The sequence below is a fragment of the Homalodisca vitripennis genome, chromosome 1 (assembly GCF_021130785.1).
Source record: "Homalodisca vitripennis isolate AUS2020 chromosome 1, UT_GWSS_2.1, whole genome shotgun sequence".
NCBI lineage: Eukaryota > Metazoa > Arthropoda > Insecta > Hemiptera > Cicadellidae > Homalodisca > Homalodisca vitripennis.
Genome location: NC_060207.1, coordinates 61,806,266 through 61,824,029, shown reverse-complemented (window position 1 = coordinate 61,824,029; position 17,764 = coordinate 61,806,266). Strand labels below are relative to the sequence as shown.

The 17,764-nt window shown below is 34.2% G+C and overlaps 1 protein-coding gene across 1 annotated transcript in view; it reads left to right on the top strand.

The window, feature by feature from the left end:
- The window catches only part of LOC124362987 (dynein axonemal heavy chain 6-like), a 100,274-nt gene that overhangs the window by 68,290 nt on the left and 14,220 nt on the right, over positions 1-17,764 (top strand). The window contains 6 exon segments of the mRNA XM_046817996.1: positions 2,934-3,174; positions 3,287-3,490; positions 3,883-3,981; positions 4,099-4,241; positions 5,108-5,278; positions 5,526-5,705. Coding sequence (XP_046673952.1) covers positions 2,934-3,174; positions 3,287-3,490; positions 3,883-3,981; positions 4,099-4,241; positions 5,108-5,278; positions 5,526-5,705 — 1,038 coding nt within the window.

The window sequence follows — 17,764 nt, the reverse complement described above, 5'->3', positions numbered from 1 at the left end:
GCACATGTATTTCGGCTATCGCTAATTTTCTGTTGTGTCCTATTCTTTTTAAAGTAAATTATTCATATTATATACAGCAGTGTCCAGTGTTCATTTACCGGTAGTGTTTTTTTACCATTATTTGCGTGAATGGCGAATCTAGACGATTCGGAATTTGAAGATTTGGTAATTCTGTGCAATTACTTGGTTAACCCCAAACTTTTTCATATTTTAGTACGGTCATAAGGATGTTATCAGAAAGCAAGAAACACAATTCAAGCCACACAAGGCTGTCCTACAGGTTGCCGAGCGATAAGAAGTTTCAAAGTCCACGCGTTATCAGTAGCTTGCGGGAGACGCGCGGAATGCCAGTTGTGGCAGCCCGCCACCAAATAAACACTCTTTGTTTACTTTTGTATTTTTCTAATTTTATTAGTTTATAATATAGTACTATGTTTATCTGTAAAACTGTGTTTCATTCCCCTATTTACTGAATAAATGATAAAAAAATTAGTGACAACTACACTGCTTGTTAAAAATTAGCCTAGGAAATCCAAAAAGGGCTAAACAAATTTTATTTACCGTTAAATAACTCTATTTTGACATACAGAAAGGAAAATAAATTTAACTTTACACATTGGAAATTTAAAAAAAATTGTAACTTAATCAAGGATCAGGTCCAATTTTTCATGACGCTTAAAGGGTTAAAAAATCACACCTCTTGCATGTATCGCTTCTAGGTTTCTTAAACGATAACTTTGGAAAGTCTTTTAAAAATACTTTACGATAAAACTTGTACTTTACTTGAATGTCAGGGTATTTTTCCTTAAAAGCAGAAAATATACGGTTCATGTTCAAGTCTTGACTGAGGTACTCCCTTTCAGATTTATTACGAGTGTAATGTGAAACATCTCTGGGAAATGAGTTAATGTGGTTTTTAACATTCATTCTATCACGTTCAGTGTACTTGAATGTTCTAGGACCACCACGTTTTTCTTTAAAAACTGTGGAGCCTAATAGTTTTAGTTTTACCAAAAGTTGAACTTTTTTTGGAGAAATTGCAAAAGTACTCAAAAATGTAGCTTTGCATACCCTTTCGAATTCCCCGGTGCCATCAGGAAGTCTGTAACTTTTGTCTGCCGCCTACTCTCTGCCGCTTCATTGTAGGTCCCATGATGCCTCCGTTGAACATCGAGAACTTCCAGAAGCCCCATGAGGTACGTAGCTTGTTCATTATGATCAAGTGTATGTTAGTCTTCAAACAACTTCGTTTTCATGTTAATAATCTCTCCGCAGCTGTACCTGCACTTGCAGGAAACCTGAAAACAAAATGAAATAATTAATATTTTATAAAGAATACTTTAAGCTTTGCTATATTTTTATATTAGTTAGATTAGGGTAGGCTAGGATTGGTTAGGTTAGAAGTACCACTAACAAACTACAGTGTGCAGCAGCAGCAGCAAAATTAATATCAAAGAGCTATCAGAGACCGTTTGGATGCTACTATACACACAGTGAAGTCAGCTGTTGTCTAGTGGTGGCGCAGTGTCACGGCGGCAGTCCGGAAACTGAGAAGATGCGAGTCTCTAATCCACTCACTCCAACTTGCGTGGCCAAACAATACTGCGCTATAGTTTAAGTTAGTTTAGGTTTTAGAACTATCGGTAAACTAAAAACGAGCCATATATACGCCTCGTGTAAGGAAACAAGACAATATGGATTAATAAGCTAATGTTAATAAGCTATCACACTTTCCTCTACAGCAGACAATGGTTTCGCTGCTATCTCCTTCCTAGTGTGTTTGTTTAGTGTCATATAAGACTTCCCACTTAGTCTTGCTTTCTTCTGTTTTTCTCTAAACGCCAGCTTCTTTTCACTGACATCTTCACCAAAAGCACTGTTATTCAAATTGTTGGTGTCGTCAGCCATGATTGTAAGAAAACTTTATAACTTAAAATAAGCAATATGAAAAAACACAGGCAAAGGCAAAGACGGGTAGAGCACGCCTGTATCAACAGGAGTGGCGGGAACAGTGGTGGGACGGACGACAACACGACGGCACTAGATCCCTATGCATTGCAAGCCCACCCCGACATACTACCAGCGCATTCTGTTGCATCCTATAATAACTACTAGGTATTTTGTAGGAACATAGATCACATTGCAGGGCATAAGCATGTAGACATAGATCGGTTTGCAGTGAAAAACCCATTACGCTAAAAGAGGGCACTTAGATCCCTTTGCAATTCTGGTCGTCAAATATATTACTGATTTAATATCGGTTGATTTTTATTAATACTTGATCCGTGTTTATTTATTAACACAACAAACATTGAGTGTAGACAAAATTATGGTTGTTAAACGAGGCATGGTTAGTTTCACAATTAGAGTAATCAATATCCAGTCTCACTTTGGCATGATGTCTTGATTGATTAAAGATACCAGTGTGTTCAGAAGTTTTTAGTTGTAAAAAGGCTAGCTACAACTGGAAGAAAAACCTTTGACAGACTTGACCTATATTTGTATGATGTCATTATAGTATTGAAAGTACAGTCTTAGAAAAGTCTTTCAGATTAAGAAGAGTCATGGAATCAAAAAATCCTGATTTACTGGCAGAAAGGTCTTTTGGCAAGTACGACTGACTAGTCTTGCAGGCAATCCACTGTTACTCTACTGGCTCATTCACCTATATTAATTGTGTTTTTCCTATTATACTATTTTTCATTACCTCAAGAGGACACAATGCTTGTATTTAACTTCAAGTTTTATACTACAATTCATCGAAATATGAAAAATTTATTTTAATTTCTTATTTTTAGATTCCAATCTAACTCTGCATATTAATAAAATTGAAAAATTATGTATTTTTGAACTAAATTGAAAAATATATCAAATGTTTAAATTTTGTTTCAGTGCTGATTTGTTCTAATAATTTGTTTTGTTTTGTTTTATAGAATTGTCATCTGGCTTCTTCATGGATGTTGGACATGGAACGTATAATATTGCACATCCAGGAGAACCCTCGTGACGTTCACACAGATTTTCGGCTATTCTTGAGTTCAATGCCCTCAAACCGTTTCCCAGTTTCTGTTCTCCAAAACTCAGTGAAAGTCACAAATGAGCCTCCAAAAGGCTTAAGAGCAAATCTCAAGAGAGCCTTTAACGAGATTACTGAGGATTTCTTTGAAGATCATGGTGAGTTTCTGAGTTGTCTGCTTTATAGTTAATGGTGTTACATTTCTAAATCACAACCATTTGTTTGGGTTCTTATCACTGCTTATTAAAACACAACATTGGATTTCCTCAGCTTTGTATGGGAAGTGGCGCAAGATGATATTTGGCCTCTGCATGTTCCACGCAGTGATCCAGGAACGCAAGAAATTCGGTCCGCTCGGCTGGAACATCCTATATGAGTTCAATGACAGTGACCGTGAGTGTGCCCTGCTCAACCTCCAACTCTTCTGTCAAGACAGCTACAAAATACCATGGGATGCGCTAGAGTATACCACAGGTACAAACATAAGATAAAAAGGTAGTTTTTAAAACGTATCAGTGTAACGAACCTATATATTATGATACTGCTCACTCTGAATTAAGGCAGAATGAGATATGATAAAACTGTATAATGAGAGGTAAAAGTAAAGTATTACCACATAAAGTGTTCTTAGAAATATATTTTAGAATTTGTTAAGTTGTAAAATAAATTAGTCATTTTATGGACCAACATTGTTGAAATATATTTCGTAAGACTTATACTAAGTTTATGATATTCTTATTATGTAACAACTAAAGAATTAGTATAGAGTGTTTCTTTTTTGTTTATAATCAGAAATAACGTAATAACAATAATTAAAGTCTATAACTACAAGTAATACATATTGCAAATATACAATTATTTCTCAGGGGAAATCACTTACGGTGGTCGAGTGACAGATTATTGGGACCAACGTACTTTGAAGACCATTCTCAAAGGATTCTTTGCTCCGGACACACTAGAAGAAGGTGAGTTTAGTTGTACATCTCACAATTACTCCAAGTTACTATGAGACTGGTTGTAGTGAATGAACCGGTTATTATTAACTTTTTGAACCAATACATAAAACTGAGAATGTTTTGCAGGGTACAAATACTCAGAGTCTGGCACATACTACAGCCCTGATGTGATCACTTTAACTGAGTTTAGGGACTTCATTGAAAGTCTCCCACTCATTGAGGAGCCTGAGATATTCGGCATGCATGAAAATGCTAACCTTGCTTTCCAAGTAAGTTATTTGCACGGCCTTTAACAAACTGCCATTTTAATAAAAAGATAAAGTAAAATAAAAGTAACTAAGTATGTATGTATTAAACGCATTAAATTTAAATGGTTCAAATAACAAATTGTGTAAAATTCTAAAATAGATGTGATATGCAAATGCCAAGATAACTGAATCCTGGCACGAAAATATTAAATCAATGCTTAATGTTATTACAATTCAAAAATTCACTCGGATTGCATTGATGTAAGTCTAAGACAAGGTTTGTGATAGGTATAATGGCCACAAGAAAGTTTTAAATGTAGCTACAAAAACTTAACTGTAGTTTGAATAACCTGGCATATTAGCCATTATGTTTTGCATTTGAAGTAAAGTCTCCTAATCTTTAGTCGTGGTTATTGCCTTACACTATATATTTATACACTATGTTATTTATAAATTTTTGACACCATTCTTGTAAATTCTATACTCATGTATATTTTTAATAAATATAGAATTATCGAATTTAATGAAGATTTGAAATTCTGTCTGTTTGATAAGGAGATATCAGATTGGAGATTCCAAAATGAGAAAGAATGACATGAATATTACATATATTAAGCATAATAAACAACAATTTTCATAACTTTCCTGTTATCCTTACAGAGTATTAATCATCACCAGTGAACTTTAATAGAGAACTTTGCTTTATATCATGTATCCTCTAAGATTCAATAGTGTTAATGGTTTTGTTATGTTGAGATTTTGCAAGTGTCAGTGATTATAAAGAGTAGTGAGAGGTTTATTTATTGTATCAAAGTTATTTTATTGTAAGGTTAGAAAACAACCTTTTAGTTCTGTAAATATTTTTCAAATAATGTTCTTTTTTGTAGACAAAAGAGACTGCATCAGTGATTGTAACCATCATGGAAGTGCAGCCCCGGGAATCGGCAGGGGCAGAGGGAAAGTCAAGTGACGAAATAGCTTTTGAGTTGGCAGATATGATAAAAGAACGAATCATGACCAAAATAGATCCTGATGAAGCTCATCCAATTTTGCTACGGGTACTTGATGTCATCAGTACACAAATTACTTTAGTATTTCTCAATATATCTATTTTATTTTTTAGGTTTTAAAATTAATGTTTTATATGTAATGACGTTAAAATTACAAAAAAAGGTTTGTTTGGTTTCAAAACAGTTTTAATTTAATTTGGTAACCTGGAGGTTTTTAAATATGCTTTTGTTGTTACTAATACAATAAATAAAACTTCAGATAATATACAAGCTATTGTACAGTTTTGTGTTTTAGACTGATTCTAGAGGGACACTGCCATCGTTGACCACAGTCCTGTTCCAAGAAGTGGACCGTTTCAACCGGATGCTGCGTGTGATGCACACCTCATTGCGAGACCTGCAGTTAGCCATAAAGGGCTTGGTTGTCATGTCTGACCAACTGGAGGAAGTCTACACTTCATTCCTAAACAACCAAGTTAGTTAAAAATAAATACAGGGTCCAGCAAAAAAACGTCCCTGATTTCAATAGGCATTTGCAAAAATAATAAGAAACATACAAAACAATTACTGATATTTGTGAATAGCCTATATGATGCCATTTTACATCACTTAGTACACTTTACTTGATTTTGAAAATTATGTCCGATAAATGATGTTCCCCATTGTTAAGACATTCACGAAGTCTTTCCCTGAAGTTTTCCATAGTTCTTCTTGTAACTTCCTTTGGAATGGCTGCCACTTCCTGCCTAATGGCATCTTTTAGTTCTTGCAGAGTTCTGGGACGATGTTTGTACACTTCAGCCTTTAGGTAGCCCCACAGAAAGAAATCACAAGGTGATAAGTCGGGTGACCTTGGGGGCCAGGACATGTCTCCTCTTAAAGAAACAAGACGTCCAGGGAACAACTCTCTTAACATTTCCATGGACCGCCGAGCGGTGTGAGCTGTGGCTCCGTCCTGTTGGAACCAAACTTCTTCTTCCTCATGGTCTAAAACAAACTGGTTGATCTTGGGTCGGAAAAATGTCTCTATCATGTGACAATAGCGATTGGAATTGACCGTTACTGTTTGTCCATCTTCTTCAAAAAAGTACGGTCCCCACACACCAAATTTCGCAACGGCGCAACAAACTGTGACTTTTGGGCTGCGTAGTGGTTGTTGGTGGAGTTCCTTAGGATTTTCTGCAGCCGAGTAGCGGAAATTCTGTTTGTTAACAGTTCCACACAAGGGGAAGTGGGCTTCATCAGAAGAAATGAAGACAGCATCTGGGGGAATGTTTTGCAAAATGTCATCACATGCAGCCCTGCAAGTTTTATAATCTTCTTCAGACAACTTTTGGGCAACCTTTATTTTGTAGGGATGCAGATGAAGTTCCTTATGCAGAATTCTCCTTACACTCCTTTCTGACAATCCCAGGGCAGCTGCATGTTTAACCGCCGAACGCTTTGGAGACTGTTGGATGGATGTTCTCACTCGCGCCACATTCTCCGGTGTTGTTGCAGTACGAGGTCGGCCAGTTGGTTTTCTTTTTAGTGCTGATCCTGTTTGTCTAAAGTTTGACACCCACAGTCTAATCGTTTTCGCATCAGGAACACTATCACGTCGGCCAAGTTTGAATCGTATCCGAAACGTTCGTTGAGTAGAAATCACAGAACCACCATTTTTAATAAACTCCTCCACAACAAACGCCCAATGCTCACCAAGCCAAGCTGTGGCAAACACTGAAAATGGCACGTACGCCGCTACGGAACAATACCCCCTCCACATCTCTACCCCCACTACAACTCACGCAGTGGCTTGCTCAAACCGGGGAGGTTTTTTTGCCGAACCCTGTTGTATATGAATGAGTTTAAAATCCATAGTTTTTATTCTTACTGAATTTATAATTCTTTGTTTTAATTTAATCATACTGCTATACCAGTGGTGGCTGTAACTGGTAAAGTGGTAGTGGCCGCGATAAATTTTATTCAGTCACCAAATTGGCTTAAAGTTTGGTTTCAGTGAATATTATCATCTGTTAGACAGTTTATTAAGAGATGCTACCTGGTTTTTCAAGTACACCAGAATGACGGTTGAATTTTACTAAACCTGATGAGACACCTTTTGGAGAAGTAAATAATGGGTTTATGGCAACAAGTAACCGCAAGAATGGGGAGTTTGGGTTGCCATGATGCACAGCAATGACAGAATGAGTTGATGGTTGAATATCAGGAGAAAAATGTAATATCTGGAATAAGTAACAGATCAGAGGCTTTGTGTATTACCCCATGCTGCTCACGTTTGTTGCGGCCAGTGTTGAGCCTTCCCCATATGTGCAATACAAACATTAATGAGCGGTCGCCACTCAAAATGCCCACCGTTTGTGTCATGGCCAATGCCTCGGTAGTCTATGTACGATGCTCCTCACACTCACGTTCTGATTTGACATCAGATTACATATAAAAACAAAGAAAGTGATATGTCACATCCATACCTTAACTGAACTAGCTGTGTTTATACTGACAAAAAGTTGCCAAAACTAGTATCAGAGAGTTGTTTGCAAGAACTGGAGAGCAGTGTTGGCCATTCAAACTTCGATTATAAATATTGCGGTACATCACTGCTGTGTATGAACAAACTTGGTATTGTCTCCCGCAACAACTAGCGATACACCCGCAGCAAGTACTTGTGACAGTTTTCACGTATAAAATTGCTTATCACATTATGCAATAGTAGTTGCATCTTTACTTTTTTTGGCAACTTTACTTGCCAGTCTAAATGCAGCTTAATAAAAAGTGTGTGACCAAAAGGAAGGCGCCCTGGCGAAATTCAGAAATAATGCTTCTGACACGCACAAAAAACCAATTAAAAAAAGATTTACTTTGTCGTAATGATGCACATGCGAAAGCGGCATACTGTAGCGCACGCAATAAACTCAATTACGCCGTTAGAAAGGCAAAAAAAGATTATTTTGCGGCAAAGTTAAAGTGCAGTGACTCAAAATCTTTCTGGGCAACCTTGCGCGCAGGAGATCTAAAGGTAGGAACTGCTGGCAGTTCTGTATCGGTTAATATTTCCCCGGATGAAATTAACCGCTACTTTGCTGGCTTGGGTGGCAATAACAGTGTGAATCCGGAAAGGCTCGCTTTTTATAAGCACGTTACTTGCGAAAAGGTGCAAGATAAATTTCAGTTTCGGCAGGTGAGCGAGAGTGAGGTAAAAAATATTATCAACAGTATCTCCACAGCGGCCTTTGGCATTAACGGAATTTCAATCATCATGGTCAGAGCGGTTAGTCCTTTCTGTATCGGGGCTATCACCCATATCATTAATCTCTCTCCCCTCTGGCCGATTCCCCTCTGGATGGAAAAAAAGCCTGGTCATCCCTCTTCCCAAAAATAGTAATCCTACAAGTGTGTCTGAGCTTAGGCCCATTTCCATTTTACCAGTTCTGTCTAAGGTATTGGAAAGAATTGTGACAAATCAGTTGGTTTCCTTCCTGGAGTGCAGCGGTGTTTTGTCCGATAGTCAGTCGGGTTTCAGTACGACATCTGCTCTACTAAGTTTGACAAGCCAACTGTTTTCCGCCAGGGATAAGAATTTCTGTAGTAGTTTAGCTGCTCTTGATTTCTCACATGCATTCGATTCTGTGAATTTTGATATGTTTTTGGCTAAGCTGCATTACTACGGTTTTGATCAGGTTTCAACAATGTGGTTTCGCTCTTATCTAATCGACAGAACCCAGGTAACCAGGGTGAATGATCGTCTTTCAGGGATTGCTCTCAAGGAGTCAGGGGTTCCTCAGGGTAGCTGCTTAGGTCCTATTATGTTTGTATTGTATACTGCGGATCTTAATCTTGAGTTATCATTCTGTTCCCTTTACTCCTACGCTGATGACACTCAGCTTGTGTTGTCATATCCTCCGTTACAGCCTTCCTTGGCAATGCAGCAGATTAATGCTGATTTGTCGAGGGTCAGGCTCTGGGCTGACGATCACGGGCTTCAGTTGAATCCAAGAAAGTGTTCACTTATTAATTTTTACCCCTCTTCAAATGCAGTCTTTCTTGGTAATGGATCCTTGGGAGGTGTTCCTTTGCAGGTTTCGGACACAGTAAAAATACTTGGCGTTACTTTTGACAAGCAGTTAACCTTCTTGAACCATGTTAAAAATATCAATCGTGGTGTAATGGTTAAGAGTATTGTTTAAGTTTAAGGGGTTACTCCAGGAGGAAGTGAAACTTAAGATTGTCAAAGCTGTGGTTTTCCCAGTTATTGGTTATGCTCTTCCTGTATTTGGGGGAAGATTGACCCTTGAGGGTACGGTCCTGATTGATAGGTTACAGAACTTTGCTGTAAGATTTGTGTACGGCCTGAGAAAATTTGATCACGTTAGCCAGTATCGCCGTACAGCGGGGATCCTTCCGATAAAGTGCATTTTTAAACTTCAGGTGACTTGCCTTGTTCACAAGGTGTTGCTGACGGGAAAGCCCGCTTACCTCAGGGGGATGCTACAGACCCGAGCTGAGATTAGGGACTGTCACACTCGGCAGGACGCCATGCTGGAGGTGCCCAGGGTCAGGCTGGGGATGGGGAGGAATGGATTTAGATACTTTGGCCCCCAGATATACAACAGCGTCCCTCACAGTCTAAAGGCTTATGGATATTCCTCGTTTAAAAACAATCTCAGACTGGCTTTGGAGGAGGAGTGTTTCACCCCTAAGTAGCTGTTAGTAGATATGAATATGCCGGTTCTAGACCACTTTTGGGACAGACAGAAAATCAATGTAAAATACTGTCCATTGAACCATAAACAAATCTAATAAAATCTAAACAGGAAAGCACGAATGTTTAAATAACCGAATCTTTAGCTGTTTTACTGTTCAATGTTTGCTTCTACATTTATAAGCTGTTTTAATGAAAAAATCAAAAAATCTTAATAAAAAATCTTTATTCTACAAAGTTAATTGTAACACAGTCTTTATCTTTTATAGTCTTCTTTCCAGTAACAATCAAGTGTAATTTTTCATTTTTGTTTAATTCTTTAATCTTTTTCTCATCCAAAACAGTCAAAAATCTGTTCGGTAAGTGTACTTTACAATCTTCCAACTCGGCAATTATTGTAAACCCAAATTTATCTTTCATTTTCTCCAAATTCAAAATATTGTATTTCTTATTTTCTTCCAATTCATTTAACTTCTTATACTCTTTAAACTTACATTCTCCAATATCATTTAACTCTTTCAAGAACTCCATTTAAATAGAAAAAAATTCAAAGACGGAAAAAATGAAATTTGCTAACAATCACTCGAGAAGTCGAGGGAATTGCCAACATCTTCATTGTTTTGACGAGGTTCTTCATTTACTTTCTCCAAATGTACTAATAAAATCATCGAGGATTTCTGGCTTAAAGTCGTAGACAAATTCAACATCCAGATAATGAAAAAATACAGGTAATATCTTTTCATAATAAACGTGTGTATCGATACCTACAAACCTAATGTATTCTTTGAAAAGGAAAATAATTTTGTCAATGGTTCCAAGAGATAAGTAAAAATTTTTATTCTGTTTTCTAAATTCTGTAACAAATTTTGTTTGTTTTTCATCTCCGTATTGTAATTTTATAAGCAGATTATTCAAAATGTGTTAGTTTATTTCGTAATTTCTTAGGTTTAGGTCTTTCGTACAAAAATTAAATTACAATCTCTACAACTAAATATTTTTATCAATAATTTCTCCTCTATTATAACACTTGTAACAGTTGGCATTGTACTCTTCCATTTAAACAAAAAAGATTTTTTTATAAATGGAGATTATGGAACTAAGTCTGCCGAGATATAAATTTTTCAGCGCAAATGTTTGTGTTTACATTTCTACAACAGAGATAAATAGAAATAATTTCATTCTATTGTACAACTATTTAGGATATTTTGTCTATGACTACAAAGATTATTCCGGAAGAAATCGAGATTTTTCATCAGCGAAAGAGTATATTTTTGAAGTTTTTAGAAGGAATGAAAGAGAATAATATGAACATCATCAATTATTGTAAAAGACAAAATGAATGATTGTGTCTTTGGTGTAGTGTTGTTAGTGTGCGTGTTTGCGCTATGGGGAATCACATCTCATTCAACTTCTACCGGTGTCTATTGTTTAGAGACTTGGCCCTGCACTGCTACTGTCCAACCAAGTTAATGGCTAGGAGCTGTAATTCGGGTCTTAGACTCTGGAATTTTTTTGTTCCCAAGTCTCATTTTTCTTTGGTAACTACTGTGTAGAAGTTGATGGAGAGATACAATTAGGGAATTTGTGTCGGGTGTTTTGTAAGTGTAATGTTGTATTAATGAATGATGTGAATGATGAATGTAATGAACGAATTAAGGAAGAGAAGGAATGTACGAATTAAGGAAGAGAAGGAATTAAGGAATGAAGTGGAAAGGTGAGGAAGCAAATGGCGCGCCAACCACAGTTGTCATTACTCGGCTTGTTCTATAGTCATTACACTATGGCCACTCGTGTAAAGACTTGTCCCCAACCACTGAACGACAACCATGTCTTCCTCAATAAAAAGCGCGCCTGAAGCTCTGGGATTTGAACCCAGAACCTCAGGCTTTGAAGGCAAGCGTCTTACCAACTGAGCTACGGAGAGTCTCGAAAGTTATAAGCTATATCTCTGCTATATAAGTTGTTCAATTAGGAGTGCTAGTTTACAAATTTTATTAATAATTTTATATTTCAAAAACCACTCAACCGATTTTAATGAAATTTGGTACACATATAGTAAATACTTAACTCTTTCGACTTAACTTATCCATAAGGGTGAAATCATCCCCTATTTCTTAATATTCATAAAAAAAATAAAAAAAAATTATCAGAAAAATCTGAAACTTCAAAAACAAGCGAGTTCAACTTAAAATTTCATGAAAATAACAAAATTTTCAAAACTACCCCAATCATCCCTTATCTTAAAACTCTTATATCTCCGAGAACTATTGGAGCTTTTTTTGCTGAAATTTGGTATATAGGATCAGTAAATATTAAAGTATTTTTTTAAAATCATAACTCTTCCGGTCCAACCCTTAAGATGACCTTGGAATAGTTTTTTGTTAATATCATCCCCATTTTTTTAAGATATTCTTTTGAAATTAAAAATGAATACTTATATCAATGTCTTTAACAATTCTGTAAAGTTGTAGAATTATCCAATGAATAATATAGACAATAAGACGATTTTTTCAAAAATTTTTACTGAATTTCTCTAATATCGTTCTTAATCACATCATAGGCTAAAAATTTCTCAGAGACAACAACAACATAACAAATCGCGTTTGTAACAGCTTTTTGAAAATCCATATTGATAATTATATCGTTCTTTGAACCAGAAATATTTGTCAAACTCTTTGTTGTATCAATGACATAAATAGGTCTATTCGCTAAAAATTCTTTAGGATTGTAATACATTTCCTTATTATTACAGTAAACTTTTCTTAAAAATCTTGATACATCTGATACATGATTCTGAAAAGACCTCGCTGAAATGTTTAAATTTTGTAATTCATCTGGATAATAAGAACCGTTCAATTTTACTCTGATATTTTTTACATCCAAACTATCAAACTTTGAAGGATTTTTTTTCTTGATTATTCTGTCTATCTGTTTGAAAACCTATGATAACGAACTTGGGATTGAAGATATTTCTATAAATATTTGTGATATCGAACGAATAAGTTGTTCCGGAAATACCTTTTTGTTCAATACATTGCCAATCTAGAAAATTAAAACATAATGTTTTTGACTTTTTGTAATTTCATCAATCAACCTTATTTTTACTCGTGATTTTATAATCAATCATTGGAACTCTAATAAAAAAATCTGTAATTGTTATTTTTCCATCAACAGGCATAAACATTTCCAGTTGCAGTCTTCAGAATCACATCATCGTCTTCTGCTCTTATATAAAACTTAGATAAAATCCTCCTTTATAGATCGGAATAGTAACATTTTCAAAAAATCCTAATCCAAAATGAGATAAATTCCAGCTGCTTCAAAAACACCAAATTTAAAATCTGATTCAAAGCCATTAGAAGTTTGAGAAATAAACATCACTTTTTGAATACGAAATAGTTCCTTTAATTGTGCTTAATTGGCCACAGTTTTCGACTTCTTCTATCAATTTATTGTGTTTTCTTACTTCAATCTTAGAAAATAAAAAACGGTATAAAATTATCGATTAATCTAACATTATCAGTTCCAAGATATGCTTGACCATCTTGTTTTGTTTAAAGTTCCAGAAATATAAAACTGGAAGTTAGACGAGCAAAAAATTATCTCCAAAATCAATATTAAACTCAGTTCTTTTATTCGGTTCATTCAAATGTTGTTTACTAATTGGATAGAAATTTTTTAAAACTCCGCCCTTTCAATATCACTAGCATATTTTCTGTAGTCCGCCATTTAATAAGAGAAAAATTTAAACATCATGTATCATTTTTTTCATCGATCTAATGTACGTTTTTATAAGAAAAGATATAAATTTTAGTAAAATAATTAAAAAGATTTAGAGTCATTTTTAATGATCTACTTCGTCATATTCAGGATTCTCTTCCTTAAATTTTTGCGATCTCGGTCACATATTTCAATAAAATCTGCACAGGATAGTAACCGCTATCTATAATATTGTTCCAATCAACTGTATCTTTATTTTCATCCAAAAAACTTTATACTCAAGTGTTGATAGAGGACAAAGAACAGACATATGATCTTTTAATTGATAATGTATATTTTCTTGAATGAACTCTGATGATAAAGTTTTGATATTTAGCAATGTTATACCAATTCAATTTGTTTACGTATAATCTCATCATATCTTCGGATAATTCATATTTTTGAGAAATGTCATCCCAATGTTCTTTTTTCAAATCTCTTTCGTGTTGCATGATAAAAAGATCGAAAGCACTGTAATGTCCCCGCCATCTCTATTTATTAAGAAAAAATTTCAAAATCAAGTTTTTTATAAATTGGCTCTTTTTTGAGTTACATTCAGCACATTTTCCAGAAATTCTCTTAACTCCGTTAATGTTTGCATAGTATTTTATATCGTTTGTGGCAGTTTTCTCTTTGCACCTCACACAGTATATGAGCGCCATTTATATAAGGAAAATTAGTCATCGTAACCACCTACTCCATTAAATCTGTTGTCGATGTTTTCAAAAGTTTTATCGACATCTTCTTTAAATTTATTAAAGTTTTCTTCTAGTTTATTTACTTTATCGAGATATAAAGAGTATCGATCATCTATACTTTTAAGTAATTCATTATTATGTGTTATTTTTTCTCATTGAAAACGTGTATCAAAATCTTTAAAAAAGTTTACTTCCTCATTGAAATGTGTATAAAAATCTTCCAGAATTTTGTTAATTACTTCACCCAACTAATACATTAACATCATTTTTATATGTATTAAAGTTTTCTTCTAGTTTATTTACTTTATCAAGTAATTCACCAACATCGTCTACTGATCTTTTACTTCTTTCATCAAGTTTTTTTCATAGACTTCTGTTGTAAAATCTTTAACATGCTGTTTATGATTCTCATAATTTTGTTTTAGTTCATTAAACATTTAATAGGATCTTCTAATTGAATCATTACAACAACATCAAATGGATTAATTCCTTTACTAACACCGCTAATTCTTTTTCCTTTAAAATCTAAGGCATTTTTAACATTCGGATCAATGTAAATCAACAATATCGATGTTTTCTGATAATTTTAGAGGTTTTAAAAATTTGTTCTTTAACAACAACATCATGTTTGTCAATACCAGGTCGAACACCGACAATTCTTTTTTTATTAGCCAAACTAACATAATTCTTTTCAACTTTTGATCGCTTCAGTAATTTCATCAGCTTTTTCGATATGAGACATTAAATTGGTAAATAATTTTTTTACACCATCATCAACTTCTTTTTCCAATGTTTTTATTTTATCAGCAACTTCATTTGAACTCATGAAATTTGCAAGTTTGTTATCATATTCTGCTTTAAAAAATCTTCAATCTCGACAGCAAACATATCTAAATCTGGAAGGTTTTGTTAATAAACTTTCTAATTTGTTATCAAACTCATTCCTCAAACTATCAAAATTCAAACTATTATCTTCATTTTGAATAATTTGTGTTCCAAACACGTCAAAAATATTTTGTGAATCCATATTTATTAAGCAATAATTTGTTAACAACTTCTTTAAAATCTTTACCATTACTCAGTTCATTCAAAACAAAAACACATAAATGACCACAAATTGGGGGATCTTTGTAGTCTTGAATTTGAGAATCGTTATAATAAACGCTTGATTTTTTCAAATATTTAATCAATTCTATAGGTGGTTTGTCCTCAATTCTTCCATACGAATCAAAATAACATGTATTCTTATCATTTTTATAATAACAAAACCCAATGCGTTCCACTTCCCATAATCGAGTCTAAATTAACAATTCCACATTCAAATTTCTTAACTTTTTCAGGTAATGTATCTCTCATAAAGATTCCTCTAAAATGTTTAATATTTTTGCAGATTCCTTCCAATTCTCCGAATGTTAAAGGTTCAAATTTTTTTTTCCGATGTTTGATTTCACGTAATTCAAAGTTTTTTCATCTAATCCAGATCCTGTAACATCTTCCAACTCTTTATCTAACCAATTTAAAATGTTTCGAACAATAGGAATCACATCCTTTTTAACGATTGGAGCAGCTTTACGAACATAAGGAACAACATTTTTAACAACTGGAATATTTTCTTCCTCCAAAATCTAATAAATCTTTCAAAAGTCCACCATTTTTAAGTTCTTTCCAACTGATTATAAGAAAATTCTATTCTGGTTCCTTTATTGTTTTTCTTATGTTTTTCGAGTTTATTGTATTGTCTATTTGTTAAAATATCTTAATCTTCGCCATTTTTTAGTTGATCTATTTTAAATTGAATACATAACGGGTATTTTTCTTCTTAAAAGCGGATTTTATTTTTTCTTTCTGATTTTTTGCTGAAATTTACATTCACCTCCATTTATATAGTTAAAATTTCAAGTTCTCTTCGATTCCCATTCCTAGTTTTCTCTTCAAAAACATTGCTCCAGCTGTTGGAAGCGCAACAAATCTTTCACCTAAACTAGCATCTTTTGATAAAAATCTATCCATTGCCTTATCTTGCAAAACTTTATCTGCGATATGTCTGGAATTTGTGTCTCTATGTTTTGCATAAAAAATATCGTGTTCCATAGCAGCTTGATCTAATTTATTTATACCAGGATCTCCTCTTTTTAGTCTTTTTTTTCGAGTTTTTGTGCCAGGCCCCAGATACTGATAAGTTGGTACGTGTAATTCAAAAGGTAAATTGTTGATAATAATCATTCAAAAGTCCGCTACCCTCAATCATAGATGAACTTATTGCCGGCAAAACTCGTTTTAAATATTTAATTCCATCAGGTTTTTTTCAATCATTTCATCAAGTTTTGTTCGAAATAAAATCTTTAATCGCTTTCTTTTCGTTCAAAAAATTGTTGTTTCCAGCCTTCTCTTGAGCATAAATATAATTAATAATTCCATCGAGTTTTGTCAAATCGTCGATATATCTGTATTCAATCTTATTATCACTGTATTTTCTCACACCTGATCCTTCGATTCTTTTTTCCCAAATTGGTTTAATCAAATTGAGATATTTTTTACCTTTACTTGACTTTGGTTTCTTAGTTGATGGATCATTATTTTTGTAAATTGAATCAGATTTCCATAAAATTTCAGTATACTTTTTCAAGTCTTCTTCAGAATATAAACCGTCTTTTGGAACATCAGTGCCTGTTAAATAATCTCCATAAACCTTGAGTTCCTTCATATGTTTTTTCATTAATAATGATATCATTATGCTCAAAATTCACGGGCAAATTTCCAATCATAAAACTTTTCTTTTTTTCTGTCCCAATACAAACCAAATTTATCATCCTTTGCTCTAGGAAGAAATTTTTTACCAATTTCACCAATTATTATATCCGTTGTTCCAGGACTTATTGGTTTCAACTATGGTAGAGTCTTCAATGATTCGAGGTCTAAATGGTGTTTGAAGATGGTAATTTTGGCAATTCAAACTCAGATTCTGGAATCGAAATATCAGCATCAATTGTCGTACAACTGGAACCAAATTCATTAAATTTTGATTATCCGCTTAAAACATTTTCAATTTTGGCCCTCAACATTTTTTTATTGCAGAAGTTACAGGTTGATTAATTTTTTGAATAAATTCTTGTTCTTTTTCATCAATTCGAATCTGTTCTTTAAATTCTTTGATTAATTTCTTTTCTATTTGATCAAGTTTTTTCGCTTCTTCAGAAGTTACGTTTCGCCATTTATTTAGGAAAAATTTTGAAACGTGGAACGTAAAAACGTGAACGTGGACCGTAAAACGAGAACGTGGAACGTGAAACACGAACGTGAAACACGAACGTGAAACACGAACGTGAAACGTAAAACACGAACGTGAAACGTAAACACGAACGTAAAACATGAACGTGA